The 20,953-nt window shown below is 44.2% G+C and overlaps 1 protein-coding gene across 9 annotated transcripts in view; it reads left to right on the top strand.

Moving 5' to 3' along the window:
- The window catches only part of CHRDL1 (chordin like 1), a 135,652-nt gene extending 119,071 nt beyond the window's left edge, over positions 1-16,581 (top strand). For 5 of the 9 annotated variants that reach the window (XM_055563818.1, XM_055563820.1, XM_055563819.1 and 2 more), the window contains exons 9-12: positions 2,023-2,232; positions 7,872-8,039; positions 10,061-10,150; positions 14,295-16,581. In XM_055563818.1, the coding sequence (XP_055419793.1) occupies positions 2,023-2,232; positions 7,872-8,039; positions 10,061-10,150; positions 14,295-14,425 (599 nt within the window). In that variant the 3' untranslated portion in view covers positions 14,426-16,581. The remainder of the gene's footprint in view (positions 1-2,022; positions 2,233-7,871; positions 8,040-10,060; positions 10,151-14,294) is intronic. The other 4 variants (XM_055563822.1, XM_055563823.1, XM_055563824.1 and 1 more) reach the window with 2 other exon arrangements.
- Positions 16,582-20,953: the final 4,372 nt, after the last annotated feature.

The raw sequence follows: 20,953 nt of genomic DNA, 5'->3' as shown, positions 1-20,953 counted from the left end.
GGCTCATCCCTTCATTTCTCCATGTCCTACAAAAGCCCCAGCTGGTTTACATTTATTCATTACCCCCATTAATTTGGACTCAGCCATTCTCTCCTGACCTTTTTCTATTATAGTTCATTGGAGAGTCACTTGTGCCCACCTCCAACTCCCAACACCCCAGCTGGATGACTCAAAATCATCTTGAGAATTTGTTGGTGAGGAGAAGGCTGTGTTTTACCCTGAAAATCGATCTCACTGTATTACTTTCAGTGTGTAGGCTCTCACCTAGTCTGGATGATTTCCCTAGTCCAAATGTTTAGGGGAGAGGTAACCTGGCTCTCCATCACTGTGGGTCCTGCCTGCCGTGCTTCTATCCCTCCTGCTGACAGCATACTCCTCTGAGATACATCTCCTCTGTCCCTTGCTAGACCCCAAGAGGAGAAACAATAAGACCCCATCATTCTTGAGTCCAGCCTAAGTTTTCCTGAAGCAGAGTCTGCACCCACGTGATCACATTGTCCAGAAGGGAATGCCACTGTCTGGAGAGGAGAGAGAAGAGTGATGGACGGGAGAGAGAACAACACATCTGGTCCATCTTGTCCTGTGATTCCATCCTCACTTTATCTTTCTGTAATTCAGTTCCTCTCTGGTTTAGGGTCTTTGAAATCTTTACATAGATTGACCTGTTAGAGTGCCTAGTACTAGAACAGCTCTTACAGAGGATAGGAAAAGGCAGCCAACATCATCCATATTTCCTAATGTGACCCAGTGGACTTGAAGAGAAAGAAATAGCCCAGTGAGTCATCCTTCTGAGGCCATTGTCTTGCAGCCAAATCAGTCAGTTCCTAGAAACGCCCCAAGTGGGGTTCCTTCTCCCACCCTTGCCCCGCCTTAAGTGATAGGACCCACCCTAGAGATGTTGTTGATTTCAGTGCCTACAGGTCTCCCCGGGTATGATGAGGTGATGGGAATAATGAGAAACACACCCAGTCCCCGTCATGGCTGGAAATCTCCAGAATGTCTTAGCACTTTCCAAAAGGAGAGAACTCATTCTCAGACCTCCCTGTTTGCAGCATGGGCAGGTCTTACATCAGAGCCTAGCTCTGTGCCTTACCTTAGGAGTCAGATATGTTTTCATTGGTTTGCACTGAAGGTTGTTCCTCTGACCCTTTCCCTTCATAGGCCCCACAGCCTGCAGCCCAAATGCTTGTTCTTACAAGCCCCACCCCACCCCCCCAAAAAAAACATGGAGCTGGTGACTTCTCTTCCACTCAATAAATGTGAGATCACCAAAACGTAGCTGGAGGGCAGGTAGTGATTCACTGTAGCCAGATCTCTACAGCCACTATGAAGAGATGGGATATTACCAGAAGATTAGAGGCAAAAAAAGCTACCTTCCACCATTTACCCAGGAGGGGTGGGTCCTTCCCCTCTCAATCTTGTCTCAGCACTTTCTTTCCCATGTCAGAGAGTAAGCTAGCACTAGTACTCTCCATACCCACCTGTATTACTAGATCAGATTCTCATAGCATTTGACCTGAAGGGATTTGCTTCAGGATCTGGAAAAACTCGGCACTTTGAGAAGAGCAGTAGTGTTTGCTTCTAGCCTCCCTGGGCAACAAACCTTCCTGGGAGATTTTCATGCCTAGAAGCACATCCACTTGGGCCATCCCAGTCCTCTATGGAACTGCAGGTCTGAATGCAGCATTCTAGGAGGTTCCTTATCAGACACCCAGGACACACAGAACTCTGCTTTCATGCATCCATTCATTCCTCCATTTAGAAGATATTTATTGATGGCCTACTTTATGTCAGGCACTTGTGGGCATCCAGAGACCTGTTGAAGATCTGGAATAATTGCTGAGAGTGGAACAAGGCCCACGCTCTTTTTGGTTACAGAAGCTGCTCTGTGAACCTATCTCTATGGCCACAACAAGAATGAAGGATGCTTGATGTCTTAAGGGGTTCAGGGCTTGGGCTCTGAGTACAGGGGCCCATTTCAGCTCCCTAGCCTTTAATTTCCAGTCCTGCGTTCTCTTCCAGTGTGTGTTTCCAATGGAAAGACCTATTCCCATGGCGAGTCCTGGCACCCAAACCTCCGGGCATTTGGCATTGTGGAGTGTGTGCTGTGCACTTGTAATGTCACCAAGCAAGAGTGCAAGAAAATCCACTGCCCCAATCGATACCCCTGCAAGTATCCTCAAAAAATAGACGGAAAGTGCTGCAAGGTGTGTCCAGGTAAAAAGGCAAAAGGTGCGTTGGTTGGAAGCCCTGCCTTTGGTTGACCAAGATTCCCCACATAGTCATCCTCAATGTTCTTTGAGCATCAGAAACCTGCCATGTAATTGTAACAGTAATAGTTCTACTAATTGCTAATAAGGAGCTACATTCGCTCCCCTTTTGAAGGGCTGATAAGGTGGTTGCTTGGAAGACACTGACTTACCAGAAATCGGCCGGGGATTTGCTTGTGTCTACCGCACCTCTGAATCCATGTAGCCATAAGGACTGAACTTAAACCTTGCTTTTCTAAATCCTAGAGAAGTTAGGTTGTTGTGATTATTAGGAAGGACAATAGCCGCCTCCATTAATATCACCATTTAACTTGTCAAAGCACAATTACCTCCATTTTCTTTTGCAGACAGGACTAGAAGTGGATGAGGTACAGTGGAAGGAGAGTGGGTTCTGGTCCTAAGCTGCTGTGTGACTTTGGAAATGTGCCGGATCAGTTGATATCCAAGCTTCCTACCAGTACTAAAATCCTATGATATTATCATTTCTCTATTAAAGAAAAGAAAATTAAGGTGTATAAAGTGAAGTGACTTGCCCAGAGTCACAGAAATAGATAATAAAACCAAGGTTGGAACCCAGGTCGCTTCCAGCCCATTGTTTTTTCCAGGCCAGTAGAAGATGTGAAGTGTTTGTTTGTTTGTTTGTTTTAATAAAGGCAATTGATTAGTTAAATGGTGGTTTTGACACATAAGCTAGAGGAAAACACAGTCCATAGTATTGGGGTTGACAGAGTACTGGATTGGTAATCAAGCGTTCTGGCCCTGGCTCTGCCACTGGTTTCCTGTGTACCTAGAATGAGTCACTTCACCTCTCTGAGCCTCAGTTTCTTTCTCTATAAAATGAGAGAGTTAGAATAGATTTCTTATGGCTTTTCCAGCTCTAACATTCTAGGACTGAATGAATTAGTCACTTCCAGGCACATGAATTTGTCATTTCTTATGTTTACCTGCAAAGCACTATTGTAAACATAGATTCAAAAAAAAAAGAACAAATGTTTTAAAATGTAGGCAAAGAGTTAAATCATTTATTCAATTTAGGCAATTCCTCATGAGTAGCAGGTAAACATGAACTTAGTCAATGTATATATGTATTTTGAGCATCTTCATGTAGGCCAATGGTTCCCAAACTTCTCTGCACCTTGGAATGCCCCAGAGAGCTTCTAAAAATACCTATGTCTCATCCCCAGTGATTATGATTTAAGTCATTTGAGGTGTAGCCTGGGGTTTGGAATTTTAGAAGATCCCCAGGCCTTCTTGTCTGTAATTTGCAGACAACTTTGGGAACCACTGCTGGAGGCTCAGGTTGATTTATGGTCTTGCTAATCAAAGTATGATTTCTGGACCAGCAGTGCCTGGGAGCTAGTTAGAAAGGCAGGTTCTCAAGTCCCACCCCAGACCAACTGCATTTTAACAAGGTTGCCCAGGTGATTCCAATGCTCCTTAAAGTTTGAGGAGCACTGATTTATAGCACAAACAAAATCTTTCTTAATGTAACAAACTTCATCTTCCAAAGTAAACAGGGGGCAATGTGTGGGTAGGAAGGCCAGGAGCTATCTGATATGAAGTGGAGGATTGGGGCATTAAGGTTGATGATGAGAGATACTTAGTAGGGACAGGGAGAGAGCACATTCTGTGGATAGGAACATGGCGGCCACCCAGCCACGATGACCTTATAACTTCCAAGTTTACGATCTCACTGGAACCCCAAGCCTTTTAGTGTCACTTAGAAGTAGGTCCACCAATACAGTGTTCTCTCCTGTCAAGGGTCTAACACCTAGAATTGTAAAAGTAATAGAACAAGATAATTTCAGACACAAATTAATAGTTACCTAGACTACCCAGGTAAGTTAAACCCTCCCGCTATATAATATTCCAATTTGAATCTCACACCTTCAAACCAAATCCCATTTCTTTGTATGGTTAGGATTGGATGGGTGTAGGTGATTCAAATAAGAGGGAAGGAGTCAAAAGGGTGTGAGCACAGGACACAGAACAAGTGTTGTGTTTCAGATTAGTGGCATTTATTCAAATCTTTATGCTTATCTTTTTCTAAAAAAATTATTTATTTTAATTGGAGGCTAATTACTTTACAATATTGTGGTTTTTGCCATACATCAACATGAATCTGCCATGGGTGTACATGTGTCCCACCTTACACTCTTTGGCTAAGCAGTTCTACTAGAAATTCAAAGAAAGTGATCAGAGACATAACAGATATATACAAACAAGGATTTTTACTGCAGTGCTGTTTACCATAGTGAAATATTAGAAACAACCTGAAAGTCCACCAGTTTGGAAATGGTTAAATAAATTGTGGTACATCTGCACTGTGGTGTATTATACAGCCATTAAAAATCACCATAGAACAAGATTTAAAGGCACAGAAATATCCTTACAATACATCTATTAAGTACAAAGAACAAGCTACAAAAGAATATGTAGTTATGATCCCACTACTTGTGTTTATGAATAGCATTGATAATATTCTTAGACCAAAACAAACAAAAAAAAAACTGGAAGGACATATGGCAGAATGTAGCAGTGGCCATCTTAGGGTGACTGGATGATGGGCAATTCTTATTTTCTTATTTTTTTTTATCTGCATTTTCTAAATTTTCAGCAGTAAATGTGTATGACTTTTATAACTAGAAAAAGAAATAAAGGCTTTTATTTTTTAAAACTGCTCTCAGAATCCCAATTGACAATATCTTAAAGAATCTTATTGACTAAACCTGTTTCTCTAGAAGAGTGGCTTTTCCCACTTTCCTGCACTGCTCAGACATGTAGAGATGGCAGACTTACTGGGCAACATGGAGGAGAGAGTGTCTTGTCCCATTCTGTCACCTGCCCTCAGTGGGCCACACACAGGTGTCTGTGAATTCTAAGTTTCCTCTAATAGTCATGTATCCCTCCAAGAGTCGCTAGCCACGGAGGTGACTTCAGAACCTCAAGGGGCATGCACTTGTTCATGCAGCATGCAATCTGGAAACACATATTCTGTGCCTACTGTGTGCAAGACATGGTTCCAGGCACTGAGAATAGGGAGATAAAGCAGACAGATGCAGGCTACTTGCCAGCAATGCTCCTTACATCCTGGCAGGAGACGAAAGAATGAACACAAAACAATAAGGTAATTTTCTGTGGTGCTGAGTACTGGGAAGAAAAAAAACACAAAGATCAGGTGAATGGGACTGGCAGGGTGGAGCATTTTCAAAAGACTGGTAAGGGTCAGCTTCTATGAAGAATGATGTTGAGTAGAGTCCTGAATGATGTGAAGGGGTAAAAAAGGCAAGGTCATGACATCCTCAGCCTCTTAGACAATGACACATAACACAGAAGAAAAGGAATAAAGGAGTGAGCAGGGAAGAGATTGACAGAAGAAAGAAGAGTAAATTCAGTTATTCATGCTGAGAACAGAAAAGAGAAAATTTGCAAATGATTCAGTCAAAAATTTTCTTAGAACAAACAATTGCAGGGCCCTCCAGTAACAAAGCAAGGCCAAAATGTAGGATGTGAGTTTCACCTCTCTCTCTCTCTTGTCTTTGCTCTGGTGGAGGCTGGCCTTGCTTTATGTATCAGTGGCCATCTTCGGAGTTGTATTGGACTTCTACTGCCTGAAGTTTCCCCAACTCACTCTCAACCCCGCCATACCACCCCAATACCCGAAATTCCCATAATGACACATTCCTTTTGGGTTATAGCAGAAAAAGCTTAAAACTTCAAGCTTGTTTCTTGGGCTGGGATAATACTGATACATCTCCTATGTCAGTCATCCCCACTTCCGTAAGGAATGGTGTCTTAGTTCTGGAGAGCTCAGGACATGAACATTCTCATGGAAAGTGGTAATGGCAAGAAATGACTTCAGGCATGTCATGCTTCCCTGGAAAGAAATGAAAGTAGGTGAACACGCAGTGATCAGGAAGCACCTTGCAGTGAAGGGTGTGGAATGAAGAGGTTGCCGAGCAGGTAGTTCAAAAGATACAGTCTGTTTATTTACTCTTAATATTTTCATGTGCCAGCCTGGATGAGTCACTAATGGATTTTTTTGTTTGTCAATCCCTTGTAGTGAGTAAATTAAGCTCTTGGAGGGGAGGGGTTGTGGGACAGGCTGACTTTTCAGGACACTGGGAGAAATTTTTAGCACATTATAGGTACTTGCAGTCCCTTCATGGATTTCTTATGGCAGTTATAGCTATAGCTGGTGAGCAGGATTTAACACATGAACCAGGCTCTCATTCTAAAGCTGGTAATTAATACACAGAGGTTCCTGTATACTCCGTGACCTCTTCCCGCCTCCACTCATTTGGAAAGTGCTAGCACACATCCCTTAATTACCTAGCATTTCACCAAAAAAGACCAGCCCACCAAGTAATTAAATTACTGAAAAGAAAGACAAAAGGGGAAAGTAAGCTTGACTCTAGGATAATCTGCAAATTGTGTAATACAACCTGGAATCACCCAGAGAAGACTAGGATTTTGTCCTTATAGTGCCCAAATGGTGGTGGGAATGGGAGAGGTAATCAGGTCAGCGAGAGACATGCAATAGCAATTTGAATACAAACTCTAGTCCAGATGCGTCTGATTGGGTAAGAGTGAATCCCCCTGATTAGAGTCACGGGTCCAAAGCACTCAACACCCAATGCTTTCATCAGATATTCTTACAGATGGCTTCTGCACATATTCAAAATCTGTCAGGGTGTCCTCAGCTTTTCTTTGTCGTTCCTGATTTGAGTGTTACGCTTTAAATACAGAGCCAAAGAGGGTGTTCATTACGAGGCCAGTAAGAACTTAACTCACTGATAACCAACCAAGGGCAACTTCTTTTGGTAGGGGGCTGAGGAAAGAGGAGCATAGAGCAGGAGGAGTGAGGGGGCTGGTATCCCTATGCCTGGAAGTTGAAATGCAACAATTTAGTTTATACTTTAAATGATCCACAGTTGAGGGATTTGACCAATTTTTTTGTGTCTTCCAACTGTTCATTTGGCATAGTGCACATATGACTAATCTGACATCTAGGTTTTGGCACCGGTGTTGATCCGGTATTAGCATTCCCCTTGAAAACAAATCAAAGAGCATTCAGAAATGTCAGCCCTATTTGGATAGATCCTTTGGGCAAGTATATGCACATAAATGAGTGTCATAAATGTTTTCTAAGTATACCTAAATGAGGTTAGGGAAGTTAACTGAGGCCTTCCATCAGCCCATTCCTTGGGTCTCTGTTGGCAACACTGAGCAAGGCCAACCATGATCCTGACCCAGCATGGAAAATCCTCTGTTCCTTTAAGTGCCCAGCACTTTTGTATCTGGTCACATTCTTGCTCTTCATGAAGCTCCACTTTTCAAGTGATGGTGGATCCATTGTGGGTTTGGGGCCAGTGTTCTGTCATCACGTGGACTTAAAGGTCATGTGCTTCTTTGTGATCTGGTGACTGTTACAGGGGCAGTGAAATGTTGGTGGGATTTCTATCCCTGTAGGAATGTCCTTGTAGATTGTCCACTTCTGATGCTTGTGCAGCGCTGTGAATGCTGAGACTACATAAATGCAGAGGTTTGCTTTGACTTTTGGAAAACCATGACAAATCTCTACTCACTTCCTGATTCCAGAAGAACTTCCGGGCCAAAGCTTTGACAGCAAAGGCTACTTTTGTGGAGAAGAAACAATGCCTGTATATGAGTCTGTGTTCATGGAGGACGGGGAGACCACCAGAAAAATAGCACTGGAGACAGAGAGACCGCCTCAGGTAGAGGTCCATGTTTGGACCATTCGAAAAGGTGAGCCAGACAACATTAATCTCTTGTTATTATTATTATTTTTTTTGTAAGGGGGACACAGGGAAGGAGAGGAAGGGTCATCTTCATTTTTCATCTTCGTTTTCTTCAACCTGTTCCCCTGTTTCAGTCAGAAGATTTCCCATTTGCTTAGAAATGAACATATGACTCACACAGTTGCTATTGTGCCCTTTAACTGTGTCCTGGGCTAAAAAGTAAGTACTGACCATAGGGGTTTGTTGTCTTTCTCACACAGCCAAGGCTGGAGGAGTGGTTCTTAACCCTGGCTGCACATCAGACTCATCTGGGAAGGTTTTTATATACCAAATGCCTGATCCTACCCACAGAGAGTCTGACTAATTGTCCAGGAGTAGGGATGGGCTTAAGGGTTTGTTCAGAAAGCTCCACAGGTGATTCTGGTGTACAGCCAGGATTGTAAACTTCCCAAATGTAATCTACTATTGTTTCCAAGATGAAGCTCAACAAACATGAAAATGCATTCATTCAGTGCCAAGCAGAGTCTCGAATCATACTGAGACCTCTTGACTCAAGAAAATTATAGTCTCACTGGAGGGGCAATCCCAGGCATGAGGTCCCATTCCTTTCCTGATTACTCCCATTGACTACCCAAGCAAGCTACGTTCTGTGCATTGTGAACCTACATCTATTCAAATCATCCCATAGCTACAAGACTAAGGCTGGTCTAGTCTGGTCAAGTTTTCAAGGAATCCAAGTGTAGAGGTGACATTTCAATTTGGAAATAATGCACATCCTTTTGCAACTGGATCCCACCTAAGGCTCGAGAGTGCTCAAACTCGAGTAAGTTTCAGCATCACGCAGGGTGCTAGAGTGAGACACAGCTACCTTGCCCCATCCAAGAAATTTGAGTGCAGTCAGCCAAGGGGAGTATCTAAACACTTGTGTTTCTAACAAATAGTCGGATGATGCTGCTACAGGCAGTACTTGGACCCATCTTTTAAGGAACAACTGCTCTAGTATTTGTGGACCTTTTTTTGTCTCCCTTCTTTCTCAAAAGAACAGGAACTTCTCTGTACTCCTTTAAAAATATGCTAGAACACGCATATAAGGCTCAGCTCTGTTTATTTTTGCTTTTGACCTAGGAATGTTGGTTTGCCATCTCTTAACTCCTTAGCTCCTTAGTCACCAGGACTAAGCACTGTTCTGTTGGCTTCCCTACTGGCATTGCCCTACAGAGAGGTGTGGATGCTTTTCAACTGGTTACTATCACCTCTAAAGAGCCTGTTGTACACAACACTGGGTCATCAAAGATCTGTGCATGCTGGACAGAGGAAAACCCAGGTTCCATGTCTGCTGCTCCCTGTAGACCTCTGGAGGATTATTTAAGTGGGCTGGTAACATTGCTTCTTAACTGCAAGGCAGTTTTCTATTGTTCACATGTTATTCTGATGAAAGCTATTTGGGCAAGGTTGAGACTGTGGAAGGCCGGTTATTTTCACTCTGCCCATTTTTATAAGGGAAAGCGAAAGGAGCTATGATTGTTTCCCAAAGTAAAATATGCTTTCTGGGGAGTTTAGGAAGTGGGATGGCTTCTCCATTTACACAAATGACCCATGTGCAAAGCCCGCTTCAAGTTCTCACTGCTGAGCCAGGGGGGGCAGCCCAGTGGCTTGGCAGGGACATAGCCAACTCAGACTGGGGTCAAGGGCAGAATGTCTAATACTGCCTTGGGCTACAGAAACTCCAACCAGCACCCATGCTTGATTCCCCGTGGCTTTCCCCAGGAAAGGGTCCCATGGTCAGCAGCTCTGTCTCCCTTATCTCCATCCTCTGGAGAACCAGGGGGAAGGTCAGTGAGCCAAGAAAACAAAAGCAGTCAATGATAACCCTCGAGACAACCAAGTTCCTGGTTAAGCACATTACACAGCCCAGCTCGAGACTCCTAAGCCCCAGTAATGAGATGATCTGCTTAGCTCAAGCAGAAAACAGCATTGCTGGTTCCAGATAGCACCTGACCACTTGCCTGATTTTTCGCTTGGCCCCAGGCATCCTCCAGCACTTCCATATTGAGAAGATCTCCAAGAGGATGTTTGAGGAACTCCATCACTTCAAGCTGGTGACCAGGACAACACTGAGTAAGTGACAACTGTCTTCACCTCCTTGGAAAACACATCTAGTGTTCCACGTCTTGTCACCCCAACTGAAGTACCGGCTGTGTTCTCACTGAACAGGAGCAATGCTCCACATCAACTTTAGAGAGACTATTCTCTCTCTCTCCTCTGGGTGATGAAACCCAGCGTCTTAAGAGGTTCTGAGGCCTGGCCTATCCAGATGTGGAGACCTCACATCTGAAAAGCTATGACCTCACTGGTGGGGCTGAGAGAGACAGAGAGAAGATGACTGCATATCATTCTTGGGTTGTCTCAAAGTTCTGTTTGACTCCTTGGAACTGCCCTGGGTGGTCATGTTTCTTTAAAAGCACTCAAGCCTTCTAGCGACTCTCCCTAGGCTTTCTAGGCTAGGTGGAGCCTGGGACTAGATCCTGCTAGGCACCGGGGAGGGTGGGAGGTGTGGGGAGGGGTGAGAGGACTTCTAAAGGAATAAAAGGCACAGAATTTCTATCCACTGGGAATTCTAATGGGTGAGACAGAACATGCAAGTGCGTTCATTATGAATTGGTATACTTCTGAAGAGTTAAACACCTAAGTGTTCAGGGGAATCTGTGAAAAACAATGAGATGAGAGCCAGGTGTGCTTAGTCGGGGAGGAGGTGGGTTTTGAAAGAGAAGGGTGTGACTGGGCAACAGGTCAGGAAATCAGTCCAGGGAGAGGGTACATCCTAAGAGAAGATTCAGACAGGAGCAAACAAGAAATGTGGGTGTGGATAATGAAGAATCACAAAGGCCACATAGGTTGCACAGAAAGGTGAGACAAGTTGGAGGCAGGAAGTAGAGGGCCTGGAAGAAGCCAGTGAGAAGTTGAGATAGCAGGCAAGGAGCATGGGTACTTGCTGCAAACTTATACACAATGTATCAAGTGTATGAAGATGGTGCCTTGGAAAGATGTTTCTTGGCTCTCAGATGCATTTATTAAGCATGTATGACTTTGAGAAGCCATATTCTAAAGAAGCCAGTTGTTGTTGTTCCATCGCTCAGTCACATCCGACTCTTCATGAACCCATTGACTGCAGGACACCAGGCTTCCCTGTCTTTCCTTGCTTAGATTCATGGCCATTGAGTCAGTGATGCCACCCAACCATCTCATCCTCTGTCGCCCTCTTCTCCTGCCCTCAGTCTTTCCCAGCATCAGGGTCTTTTCCAATGAGTCAGCTCTTCACAGCAGGTGGCCAAAGGATTGGAGCTTCAGCTTCAGCATCAGTCCTTTCAATAAATATTCAGGATTGATTTCCTTTAGGATTGACTGGTTTTATCTTCTTAGAGTCCAAGGGACTGTCAAGAGTCTTTTCCAGCACCACAGTTCAAAAGCATTAATTCTTTGGTGCTCAGCCTCCTTTATGGTCCAACTCTCACATCCATACATGACTACTGGAAAAACCATAGCTTTGACTAGATGGATCTTTGTTGGCAAATTGATATATGCCACACTAAGAAGTTGTACTTGATCTCCAGACCAGAGAACCCCAGTAGGGGTTTTTAAGCAAGTGAATGATGCATTCATATCTGGATTTCAGAAAGTGGTACTTGCTATATGGGGTGGAAAGTGGGTTTCTAGCTAGAGAGCTGGTGATTGTCTGTAGGAAGCTGTTAGACTGTATTAAGTCAGTTAGACAGAGGAGGAGGTGTCCCTGTGAGGGGCGGAAGTTACACCATCAAGATCAGGAGCAAAGAGAGAAATGAGTTTAGAATGACTCCAATATTAGCAACTTTATAGATTGAATGTAGAGTAATACCATTCACCAGTAGGAAACTGGAGAATGAAAATTGGTAAAAAAAAAAAAAAAATGAGTTTTATTTGGAACATGTTTGAAGTCCATCTGAGGAGAGTTATCCAGTAGGGAGCTGGACATAGGATTGGTAAGGTCAAGTGTTTATTCTGCAGGAGATGAGTAGACAACTAACTGGACGGTAGGAGAATTCAAATGGAGTTGGAAGTTCCTGTGAGTCGGGAATAAAGGAGGCAGAGTCTAGGATCCCATGATCAATAATGTGACTTTTGAAATTATCAATTAATTTCAGAGAACGTATTTTTGTTCATACTGTGAGCCAGGCATTGTGCTAGGCACTGGGGCACTTGGAAGATGATTTAAGCAAACTCTTCCCATCACAGTTAGCATTGGGGGTGTATAATGGAGGTAGATGATGTGTTCCTCTGTGTGCAGCTGAAGGCGGTGAGTGATGAGATGATCCTGCAGAGTCACCTGGGGACAGAGAAATGCAAGCCTGACCCTGTGTATAATGTGCCTGTCAGATCCTGGTGCACTGCAGGGCTTCGATGGAAGCTGCTTTCTTATATGACCCATCTCCCCTTTCCCATCAAATCTGAGAGACTAGGGAGAAGTGAAGAATCCAAGTGAGAGAGGAGCAGCAAGATGGGAGGCTATAAGGAAGGGGGGACATGATCTCCTGTGGTGAGAGAAAGAAAAGAGGTTCAATGTCAGTTCTGGATTAAGACAAGCTTGCTGACCTTGGACAAGAGGTTCTCCAAGTGGCAACATTATGGGGATGAAAGGAAGACTGAAGAGGGTATGCAGGTGGGCATTTTGTTAGGAAGCCTATTTGCCAGAGCAGGATAATAGCAGGGGAAGGAAAATCATGCCACGGAGGGACCGGGAAAGTTAGAAAAGGGATGGTTCAGAGACATCTGGTGGTTTCCAGCACTCAGCACACAGTACACACTCAAAACCGCTTGCTCGGTTAGCATGACTGGAGGGAGGATGGAGAAGTTGGTAGGGACACATTGGAAATGTGGACAGTTCTCGGGGAGGGGGCAGAAAACAGGGACTGGAAGGGGTTAGGGATGCAGTTGTGTTCACCCAGAGCAGAGAGGGGTCCCCTGGTGGATGTGATACTGGAACTCTCTGCAGAGCCATAGGAGCAGGGGAGGCTTGCTAAGGGCAGGATGAGGCCAGCATGTGGGCATAAGACAAAGCAGAGGGGAGAGTTGTTTGTTTGTTTGTTTGTTTTGTATATACTAATCAAGTTTAATGACAAGTCAATTAAAATAAAAGATTGACTCAGTCTAAAATATATCAATAGACAAAGCAAGCACTATTTTACCAGTTCTTTGCAAAGGGCCTTCAAGTTTTTATGTTCTCATTCTTAGCATTTAGTATCCATTTAAATATATCTAGAGTGCTTTTATTTTAATTTAATGTATTTTTTACTTGGAGGAAAATTGCTTTACAATGTTGTGATGGTTTCTGCTGTACAACAATGCAAATCAGTCATAATTATACTTATGTATCCTCCCTCTTGAGCCTCCCTCCCTTCCCCCGCTCCCACCCCCCTAGGTCATCATGAGCGCCAGGATGGGCTCCCTGTGTTATACAGCAACTTCTCACCAGCTATGTATTTTATACATCATAGTGTATATATGTCAATGCTACTTTCTCCATTTGTCCCACTCTCTCCTTCTGTCACTGTGTCCACAAGTCTGTTCCGTCTGCATCTTCATTCCTTCCTTGCAAATAGGTTCATCAGTACCATCTTTCTAGATTATATATATATATATATATATATATATATATATATATATACACACACACGTTAATATACGATATTTGTTTTTCTCTTTCTTACTTACATCACTTCATATAACAGGCTCTAGGTTCATCCACTTCACTGGAACTGAGAGGGGAGAGTTTTTGACAAAGGGTGGCAGGAATAAAGAAACGAGCAGTAAACAATCAAGTAACCCAAACTAATATTCAGGCCTCAGAGAGTAAGCCAAGCCCCAGGAATGCACCAGGTACAGGTCCCCAAAGTGCCTTATTTGACCTACTGCCACCTAAGAGCTAACGACCTGACAGTGAAGCAAGTCCTAAATGCTAACTAAATAGACTGTAAAAATCCCAAGAATAACACTTAAGTTTTACTCTTGGGACTCTGTGTATTGAAATGAAGACCCTGTGACCCATGTTCCATATCTGTCCCCAGGAAAATGTTTCAGGGTCTGTTTTGCTGAAAGTTCATGATGCCTGTCTTCGAGCTCCCCTGGCGGATCCGTGAGCATTCAGGGAAGGCTTGGGGGTGTCAGCTCTGCTCCTCATTGGCTCTGCCCTCCTCTCACATCTCTGGGCCACTTTGTGTTTGCCTTTTAGGCCAGTGGAAGATCTTCACTGAAGGAGAAGCCCAGATCAGCCAGATGTGTTCGAGTCGTGTGTGCCGAACGGAGCTTGAAGATTTGGTCAAAGTTTTGTACCTGGAAAGGTCTGAAAAGGGCCACTGTTAGACAAGACAGACAGTATTGGATAGAGTAAAGCAAGAAAACTTAAGCTGCAGCTGGACTGCAGGCTTACTTTGCTTAAGTCAACAGTGTCCTAAAACCCCAAACTCAAATGCAGTCAATTATTCACGCCGTGCACAGCATAACTTGCTCCTTTATTGGAGTGGTATGTCAGCCCTTAAACATCTCCTCCAAAGAGACTAGAAGAGTTTTGAATTCTCTGTGGGAGGAAGAGGGCTAGGACGCCACAACACTGCTCTAGTGTCTGGGAGAATCACATTTCTTTACAGGTTAAAGAGTAAACAAAACCTCTAGAAAGTTATTCCAGTGAAAGAAAGAGAAGGGAATTGCTTAGTAGGAGTTCTTTAGTACAGAGAAAATATTAGTATGAAATTCTTCTCTTTAAAATTTAGAATGTCTTGTGTTTAAAAAAAAAACTTCCCATATTCACACACACACAGGTACACATACACATGTGCATGCGCACACACATACTGAACTACAGCCTTCATTTTGAGGCAAGACTAGTGTAGACTCTCCCCTTCTTTCCCTTGCCTGACTCCTAAGTAACTTGGAGGCAGTTGGCACCCAGGAGGATAAATAAGCAGTGGTGAGCAGAAGGCTCTGCCCTGGATCTATAATGTGGTTGTTGATGGCACCGATTCTGGGAAAGAATAAGAACACCATTTCATGGCTGCCTTCACTCTGAGGTGGAAAAGAACTTTTACCTTATGACACCACTTCTCTTTTCTCCCTAAACCTCCATAAAGAAGTTAGAATTGAGTAAAACTTTTAGAAACTGAGTCTACATAAAAGAAAATAATTATTTAAGGAAAGAGTTGCTAGAAGTCAGCAAGGTCAGCCATATGTTTTCAAGTTGACAAAACTCACCAATTAACAGCTCAATCCTCATTTACTGTCCTGAAGTCATAGTTCTCTAGTCCAAAAATTTTGGTTAAATGATGAAATTCTAGAAGCTTCTTAAAAGGGCAGTTTCTCTTCTCCAATTACAGGAGTTGGTTTTTACTTGGCAAAGGGACTCAGTCCTCCCAAGCTTCAGTTAGGAGAATTATCGCTCACTGGGGGAAATGGGGATTCTGATAACAATCCTTATCCTAAGCCCTCCTACCATTCTCCTCTCATGCACCAAGCATGAACCTGAATCATGGATCCCAGTGAGGGCTGCTCCAAAAATGTCTCTTTGCAGCCTAATACCAGAGCCCAAGTGATCCATTCTGAGGGAAAACTATAAATTCTCCACAGTAGGAATCTCAAACCTGCTCTCTAGGTTTATCTCCTCAGGGGGGCCTGGATGAACTCTAGTGAATACTTAAATATTAAGGACCAAGAAATCCCATTTTTCCTACTCTGTAACCATAGGTAAGATGAACATTTTTTTATTTGACACCAATAGGGAAAAATTTAAAAGGTCCAGTCTTTATGGCAACCTGGCATAAAGGAGTCTGTTCTCATCAAAGAGACACAGAGGCCTGGTGGCCAGGCCTTCAGGGGACCAGCCTCTCAGACACATTGTTCTCGAGGAGGGGAGGGGAAGGAAGGAGGACATTCAGAGTATTAGTGGTGGGGGTGGGGGGGGTTGAACATTAAGCAGCTGCTGTCTCCCACCCAGAGGTGGCAGTATTTCCATAGCATGGAAACAAGTCATTGGATCCTAAGTCAGTGGTGATTCCCCTTCTGATGACTCAGCCCCAAAACCTTCCCACCCAGGTGTTCTCTGAAAGCTCAACCTGAAGGGAACACCCAGGGAGCTTCCCTAGATAGACTGTTGCCCGCGCCGGGACACACCCTGGCCAGGCGCGGTGTGAAGCAGGAGCTGGGGTGCTGGGCGAGGCCAATGTAGAAACCCTCCAATGTTCGGTGTTGCAGAGAGAGAGAAGAGGCCGAGCCGCCTGTACTTAGAAGAGAGGAATGGATGTGGTTCTTCTTGTGTATTTATTTGTACCATAAACACTTGGAACAAGCAAAGCCCATAAGTACCACTTAGCAGCTGTAGCCATTTTCTAGTTAACTCATGTAAACAAGTAAGAATAACATAACAGTATTACCCTTTCACTCTTCTCACAGGACATGTACCTAAATAGGGTACTTATTTATGTAGTCACTGTATTTCTGGATTTTTAAATTAATAAAAAGTTCATTTGGAAAAATCCTGTGCAGGAATGTCATGTGACTGACTGACTCTGGGCAGCACGGACCTTGGGCTGGGTAACTGGTGATGGAAGGGCCTGGCTTTTGCACACTCAGCCTGACACCCCTCTCACACTACAGCCTCATGGTTAGGAGTGAGAACTTTGCAGTCAGATGACCTCGGTTTTTAATCCCAGTTCCACACTTAGCAGCTGTGTCAGTCACCCCAGCTATAAAATGGGGATGGTAGTGGTACCATCGACCTTTGCCTGCAATCTTGCAGTGAAATTTAATTCCGTCAGTTCATGTTAGGTGATTAAACTAGTGTCTGGTACATAGTGAGCATTTACTCATGGCCATGAATGTTCAAAAATGGCATGGCACTGAAAATGGCCATTGATATATGGCTTCTATTTAGGCCAAGACATTTAAGAGCCTGGGGACAGAAGGCCATTGACATGGGTTTCAAGAGGGCCTCAATTTTGGTCTGCTGCTCAGTGGCAAATTTGCATAGGGAACAAAGTAAAAGTATTATCACATATTTCCATCCAGACTAGTGAAGTCACTCAGTCATGTCTGACTCTTTGCGACCCCATGGACTGTAGCCTACCAGGCTCCTCTGTCCATGGGATTTTCCAGGCAAGAGTACTGGAGTGGGTTGCCATTTCCTTCTCCAGGGGATCTTCCCAACACAGGGATTGAACCCCAGTCTCCCGCATTGTAGGCAGACGCTTTTACCATCTGAGCCACCAGGGAAGACTCAATCCAGACTAAATTCCCTCAAACTCTTAATACCAGCTAAATTAGTGCTATCACAGAAGTCAAAATACAAGAGATCTGCAATGTCAAATTATGTAAGGTCAGAAAAGGAGACTGTGTTTAGTTTCTCAGTGCTGTCTGACTCTTTGCAAGTCTTTGGGCTGTAGCCTACCAGGTTCCTCTGTCCTTGAAATTTTCCAGGCAAGAACACTTGAGTAGGTTGCCATTTCCTTCTCCAGAGGATCTTCCCAACCCAGGGATCGAACCCTCATCTCCTGTGTCTCCTGCATTGCAGGCGGATTCTTTACCCTCTGATCTATTGGGGAAGCCCCTTAAAAAGGCTATGTGTGACATGGTTAGATAGCATCAATGGACATGAATTTGAGTAAACTCCAGGAGATAGTGGAGGACAGAGGAGCCTGGTGTGCTGCAGTCCATGGGGTCGAAAAGAGTTGGACATGACTTAGTGACTGAACAGCAGCAACAGTAAAGGACACACTGGTGTTAGCAACACAGAGGTCAGTGGTGGTGAAATACTGGGGCAGTGATAGGAGTAGAGGCCAGAAGTGAGTAGGGAGATAAGCAATTGGAGGCAGCAGCTTGAGGCAACCCTTGGTATGCTGTGTTTAGTCGCTCAGTCATGTCTGACTCTTTCCAACCCTATGGGCAGTAGCCTACCAGACTCCTCTGTCCATGGGATTTTCCAGGCAAGAATACTGGAGTGGGTTGCCATGCCCTCCTCCAGAGGATCTTCCTGACACAGGGATTGAACCTGTGTCTTCTGCATTGCAGGCAGATTTTTTTTTTTTTTTTTTTTTACTCACTGAGCCATCAGAAGGTAAAAGAAGTAGCAGAAGAAGGATATGAGGTCAAGGGAAAATTTTTGTCTTAAACATGGGAGATGTTTGGCCGTGTCTGAATATTGAAGGGAGGGATCCTATAGAGAAGAAAAGATGGAAAGTGATGGGAAAGTCAGGTTAACTTGCTGTTTGGGTTGCATGAGAAGCCACAACCCCACACACAGCCCTTGCCCACAACCCAGACAAATTTTTGGCCTTTGGTTTCCAATCCCTTACTGTGAATTATACACCTAGTTCCCATCATCTCTCTTACCTTGGTCCCACTTTATACCTGACATACTTTCTTCTGGAATGATGGGCTGTAAATCCCAATAAACGCCTCCATTGGGGGAACCACATAAACCAGACACCTTGGTTTCACCTGGCACGCTATCATTTCCCTGATCACCCACATCCAAATTTCACCAAGTCCTACCCATTTGATCCCCTAAATATAGCCCGTGTTTATTACCTTTTGCCCTTATCTTCCTCCTGCAGGGTCTTCTCCTTCCTATAGTTTTTACTCCCCCCCTCAAAGGGAGTCCCAGGAATCTCCTAAGATCCTCTCATATGGGTTCAAGGACAAGTCCTGCCTGCCACCACATTACCCACCCTTTTAGTTTTTTCTTGCTTTGGCACTCCTCTGTGAGGGGCACTGCTGGAAAAAAGATGGCTGTCTACTGCCTCCATCAGCACATCTGTCCTGACAGTCACCATGACCACCAGCTGTAACATTACAGGTGGGTGTGCCTTCTGCTGGCCTGGAGGTGCCACCGTATTGGTGGTGTTCTGGAGCCCTCAGTGTTCTGCAGTGCCACAGTATCCTGTGCACAAGTGGGGAGAAGACCCTCCTCCCTCCCCCTACACTGCTATACCTTGTCACCTTATGCTAAAACAGTTTACACCGACTTGGTGCGTATGTATTGTGTAGACCAAAGCACAGTCTGCTTGTGCTTGAGTCTCCTGGAGTTTTTAAGGAAACAAGCCTTTAACAAGCCCTCTAGTTTCTACTTTCAGCTTTCCTCAGGGCTCAGTTGCCAATATGGAGAGGTTCTGCTGAATACAGGCACCCTCATTCTATCAGGCTGCAAGGCTATGGCATACTTTATAAATTAAGGGTTTGTGGCCACCCTGCCTCCAGCATGTCTCTCAGTGCCATTTTTCCAACAGCATTTGTTCATGCCTTGTCTTTGAGTCACATTTTGGTAATTGTCCTGATATTTCAAGCCGTTTCATTATTCTTACATTTGTGATGGTGATCTGTGGTCAGTGATCTTTGATGTTACCATTGTAAAAAGATTGCGTGTGTGTGCGCTCAGTCGTGTCCGAATCTTTTGCGACCCTGTGCACTGTAGCCTGTCAGGCTTTTCTGTCCATGGGATTTCCCAGGCAAGAATACTGGAGTGGGTTGCCATTTCTTTCTCTAGGGTATCTTCCTGACCCAGGGATGGAACCCACATCTCCTGTATCACCTGCACAGGCAGGTGGATTCTTTACTAGTGTGCCACCAGGGAAGCCCATTGTAAAATGGTTACAACTCACCAAAGGCTCGGATGGTCGTTAGACGTTTTTACCAATAAGGCCTTTTTTTAAAATTAAGGTATGCACATTGTTTTTTTAGACATAATGCTGTTGTATACTTAAGAGAATACACTACAGTGTAAACAAAACTTTTATGTGTACTCTGGAACCAAAACAATTTGTGTGCTTTGCTTTATTTGCATATTTGCTTTATTGTGGTAGTATGGAACCGAACCTGCAATGTCTCTGAGGTCTGCCTGTGTAAGCCTGTAAGACAGATGTGAATCTGTTGCCCTCATCCCTCTTTCCTTTGGTGCACATGCACTGCTTTTATTCCCCAATGAATCCCTCATGCAAACTGACTTCAGGGGGCCCATCCCACCAATCTGCCAAACAAGGCCTGATATCTCTGAATCCTCTAAGCAGAGGAGAGAAGTCCTTGAATGCAGAGCCCTGGCCATAGCATGCAGTCTCCCAAATAGTTCATATACATTTACAACTTTGTGCCTTTGTATATGTGTTCCACCACTAGTATATTCTTTCTTCTTCTTTGCCTGGCATCCTACTCATCCTTCAAGACCCAGTCCAAATGTCACCTCCTCCCTGGAGTCTTGCCTGCCCCCCAGTAGTTTACCACCATTTTCCATTTCTCCCTATGCACTCTATCCTCCAACATGCCAGATCCATTTTCCAGATACTTACTGGGTCCTTACTACTTCTGTGTCTTCGCACACAGCTCCATTTTCCTGGAACATTCATCCTCTGATGCTTCTACTTCACAAACACCTACTCATTTTTTAAAACTCCTATCGCTCATCTCTGATCTTGTCCACCTCTTTCAGGCACAGATAATTGTTGCCCCGGGAAATAACAACCAAAACGCTTGCCAGCCACTGTAGTCATCAACTGACACGCATGTTTTCCCAGTTAATCCTCAGCACAGCCTTATGCGATAGTTACTATTACTGACCTTATTTTAGAGATAAGGACAATGAGTGCCTTCACCTTTTATATGCCTTCATGTGTTAAAATGTGAAGCATTTGCCCAGCTGCAGTCTCCCTGATGAGTCTGGAGAGCTCCAAGAGGGTAGGGACCCAGTGCCCAGCACTTCAAAACATTCAATAAATATTTGCCAAGTGAATAGTCAATGTGATGAGATACTTTCTCCAGTTGGGAAAGAAAGCAGTCTGGAGATTAAATATCCAGGGGCAAGGCCAGCCTTCAGGACATTTTCTCTGTACCTAAGGAAAATGATGGAAGTAAAGT

The sequence above is a fragment of the Bubalus kerabau genome, chromosome X (assembly GCF_029407905.1).
Source record: "Bubalus kerabau isolate K-KA32 ecotype Philippines breed swamp buffalo chromosome X, PCC_UOA_SB_1v2, whole genome shotgun sequence".
NCBI lineage: Eukaryota > Metazoa > Chordata > Mammalia > Artiodactyla > Bovidae > Bubalus > Bubalus kerabau.
Note: the sequence above shows the minus strand (reverse complement) of the source record. Positions and strands in the feature narration are given on the sequence as shown.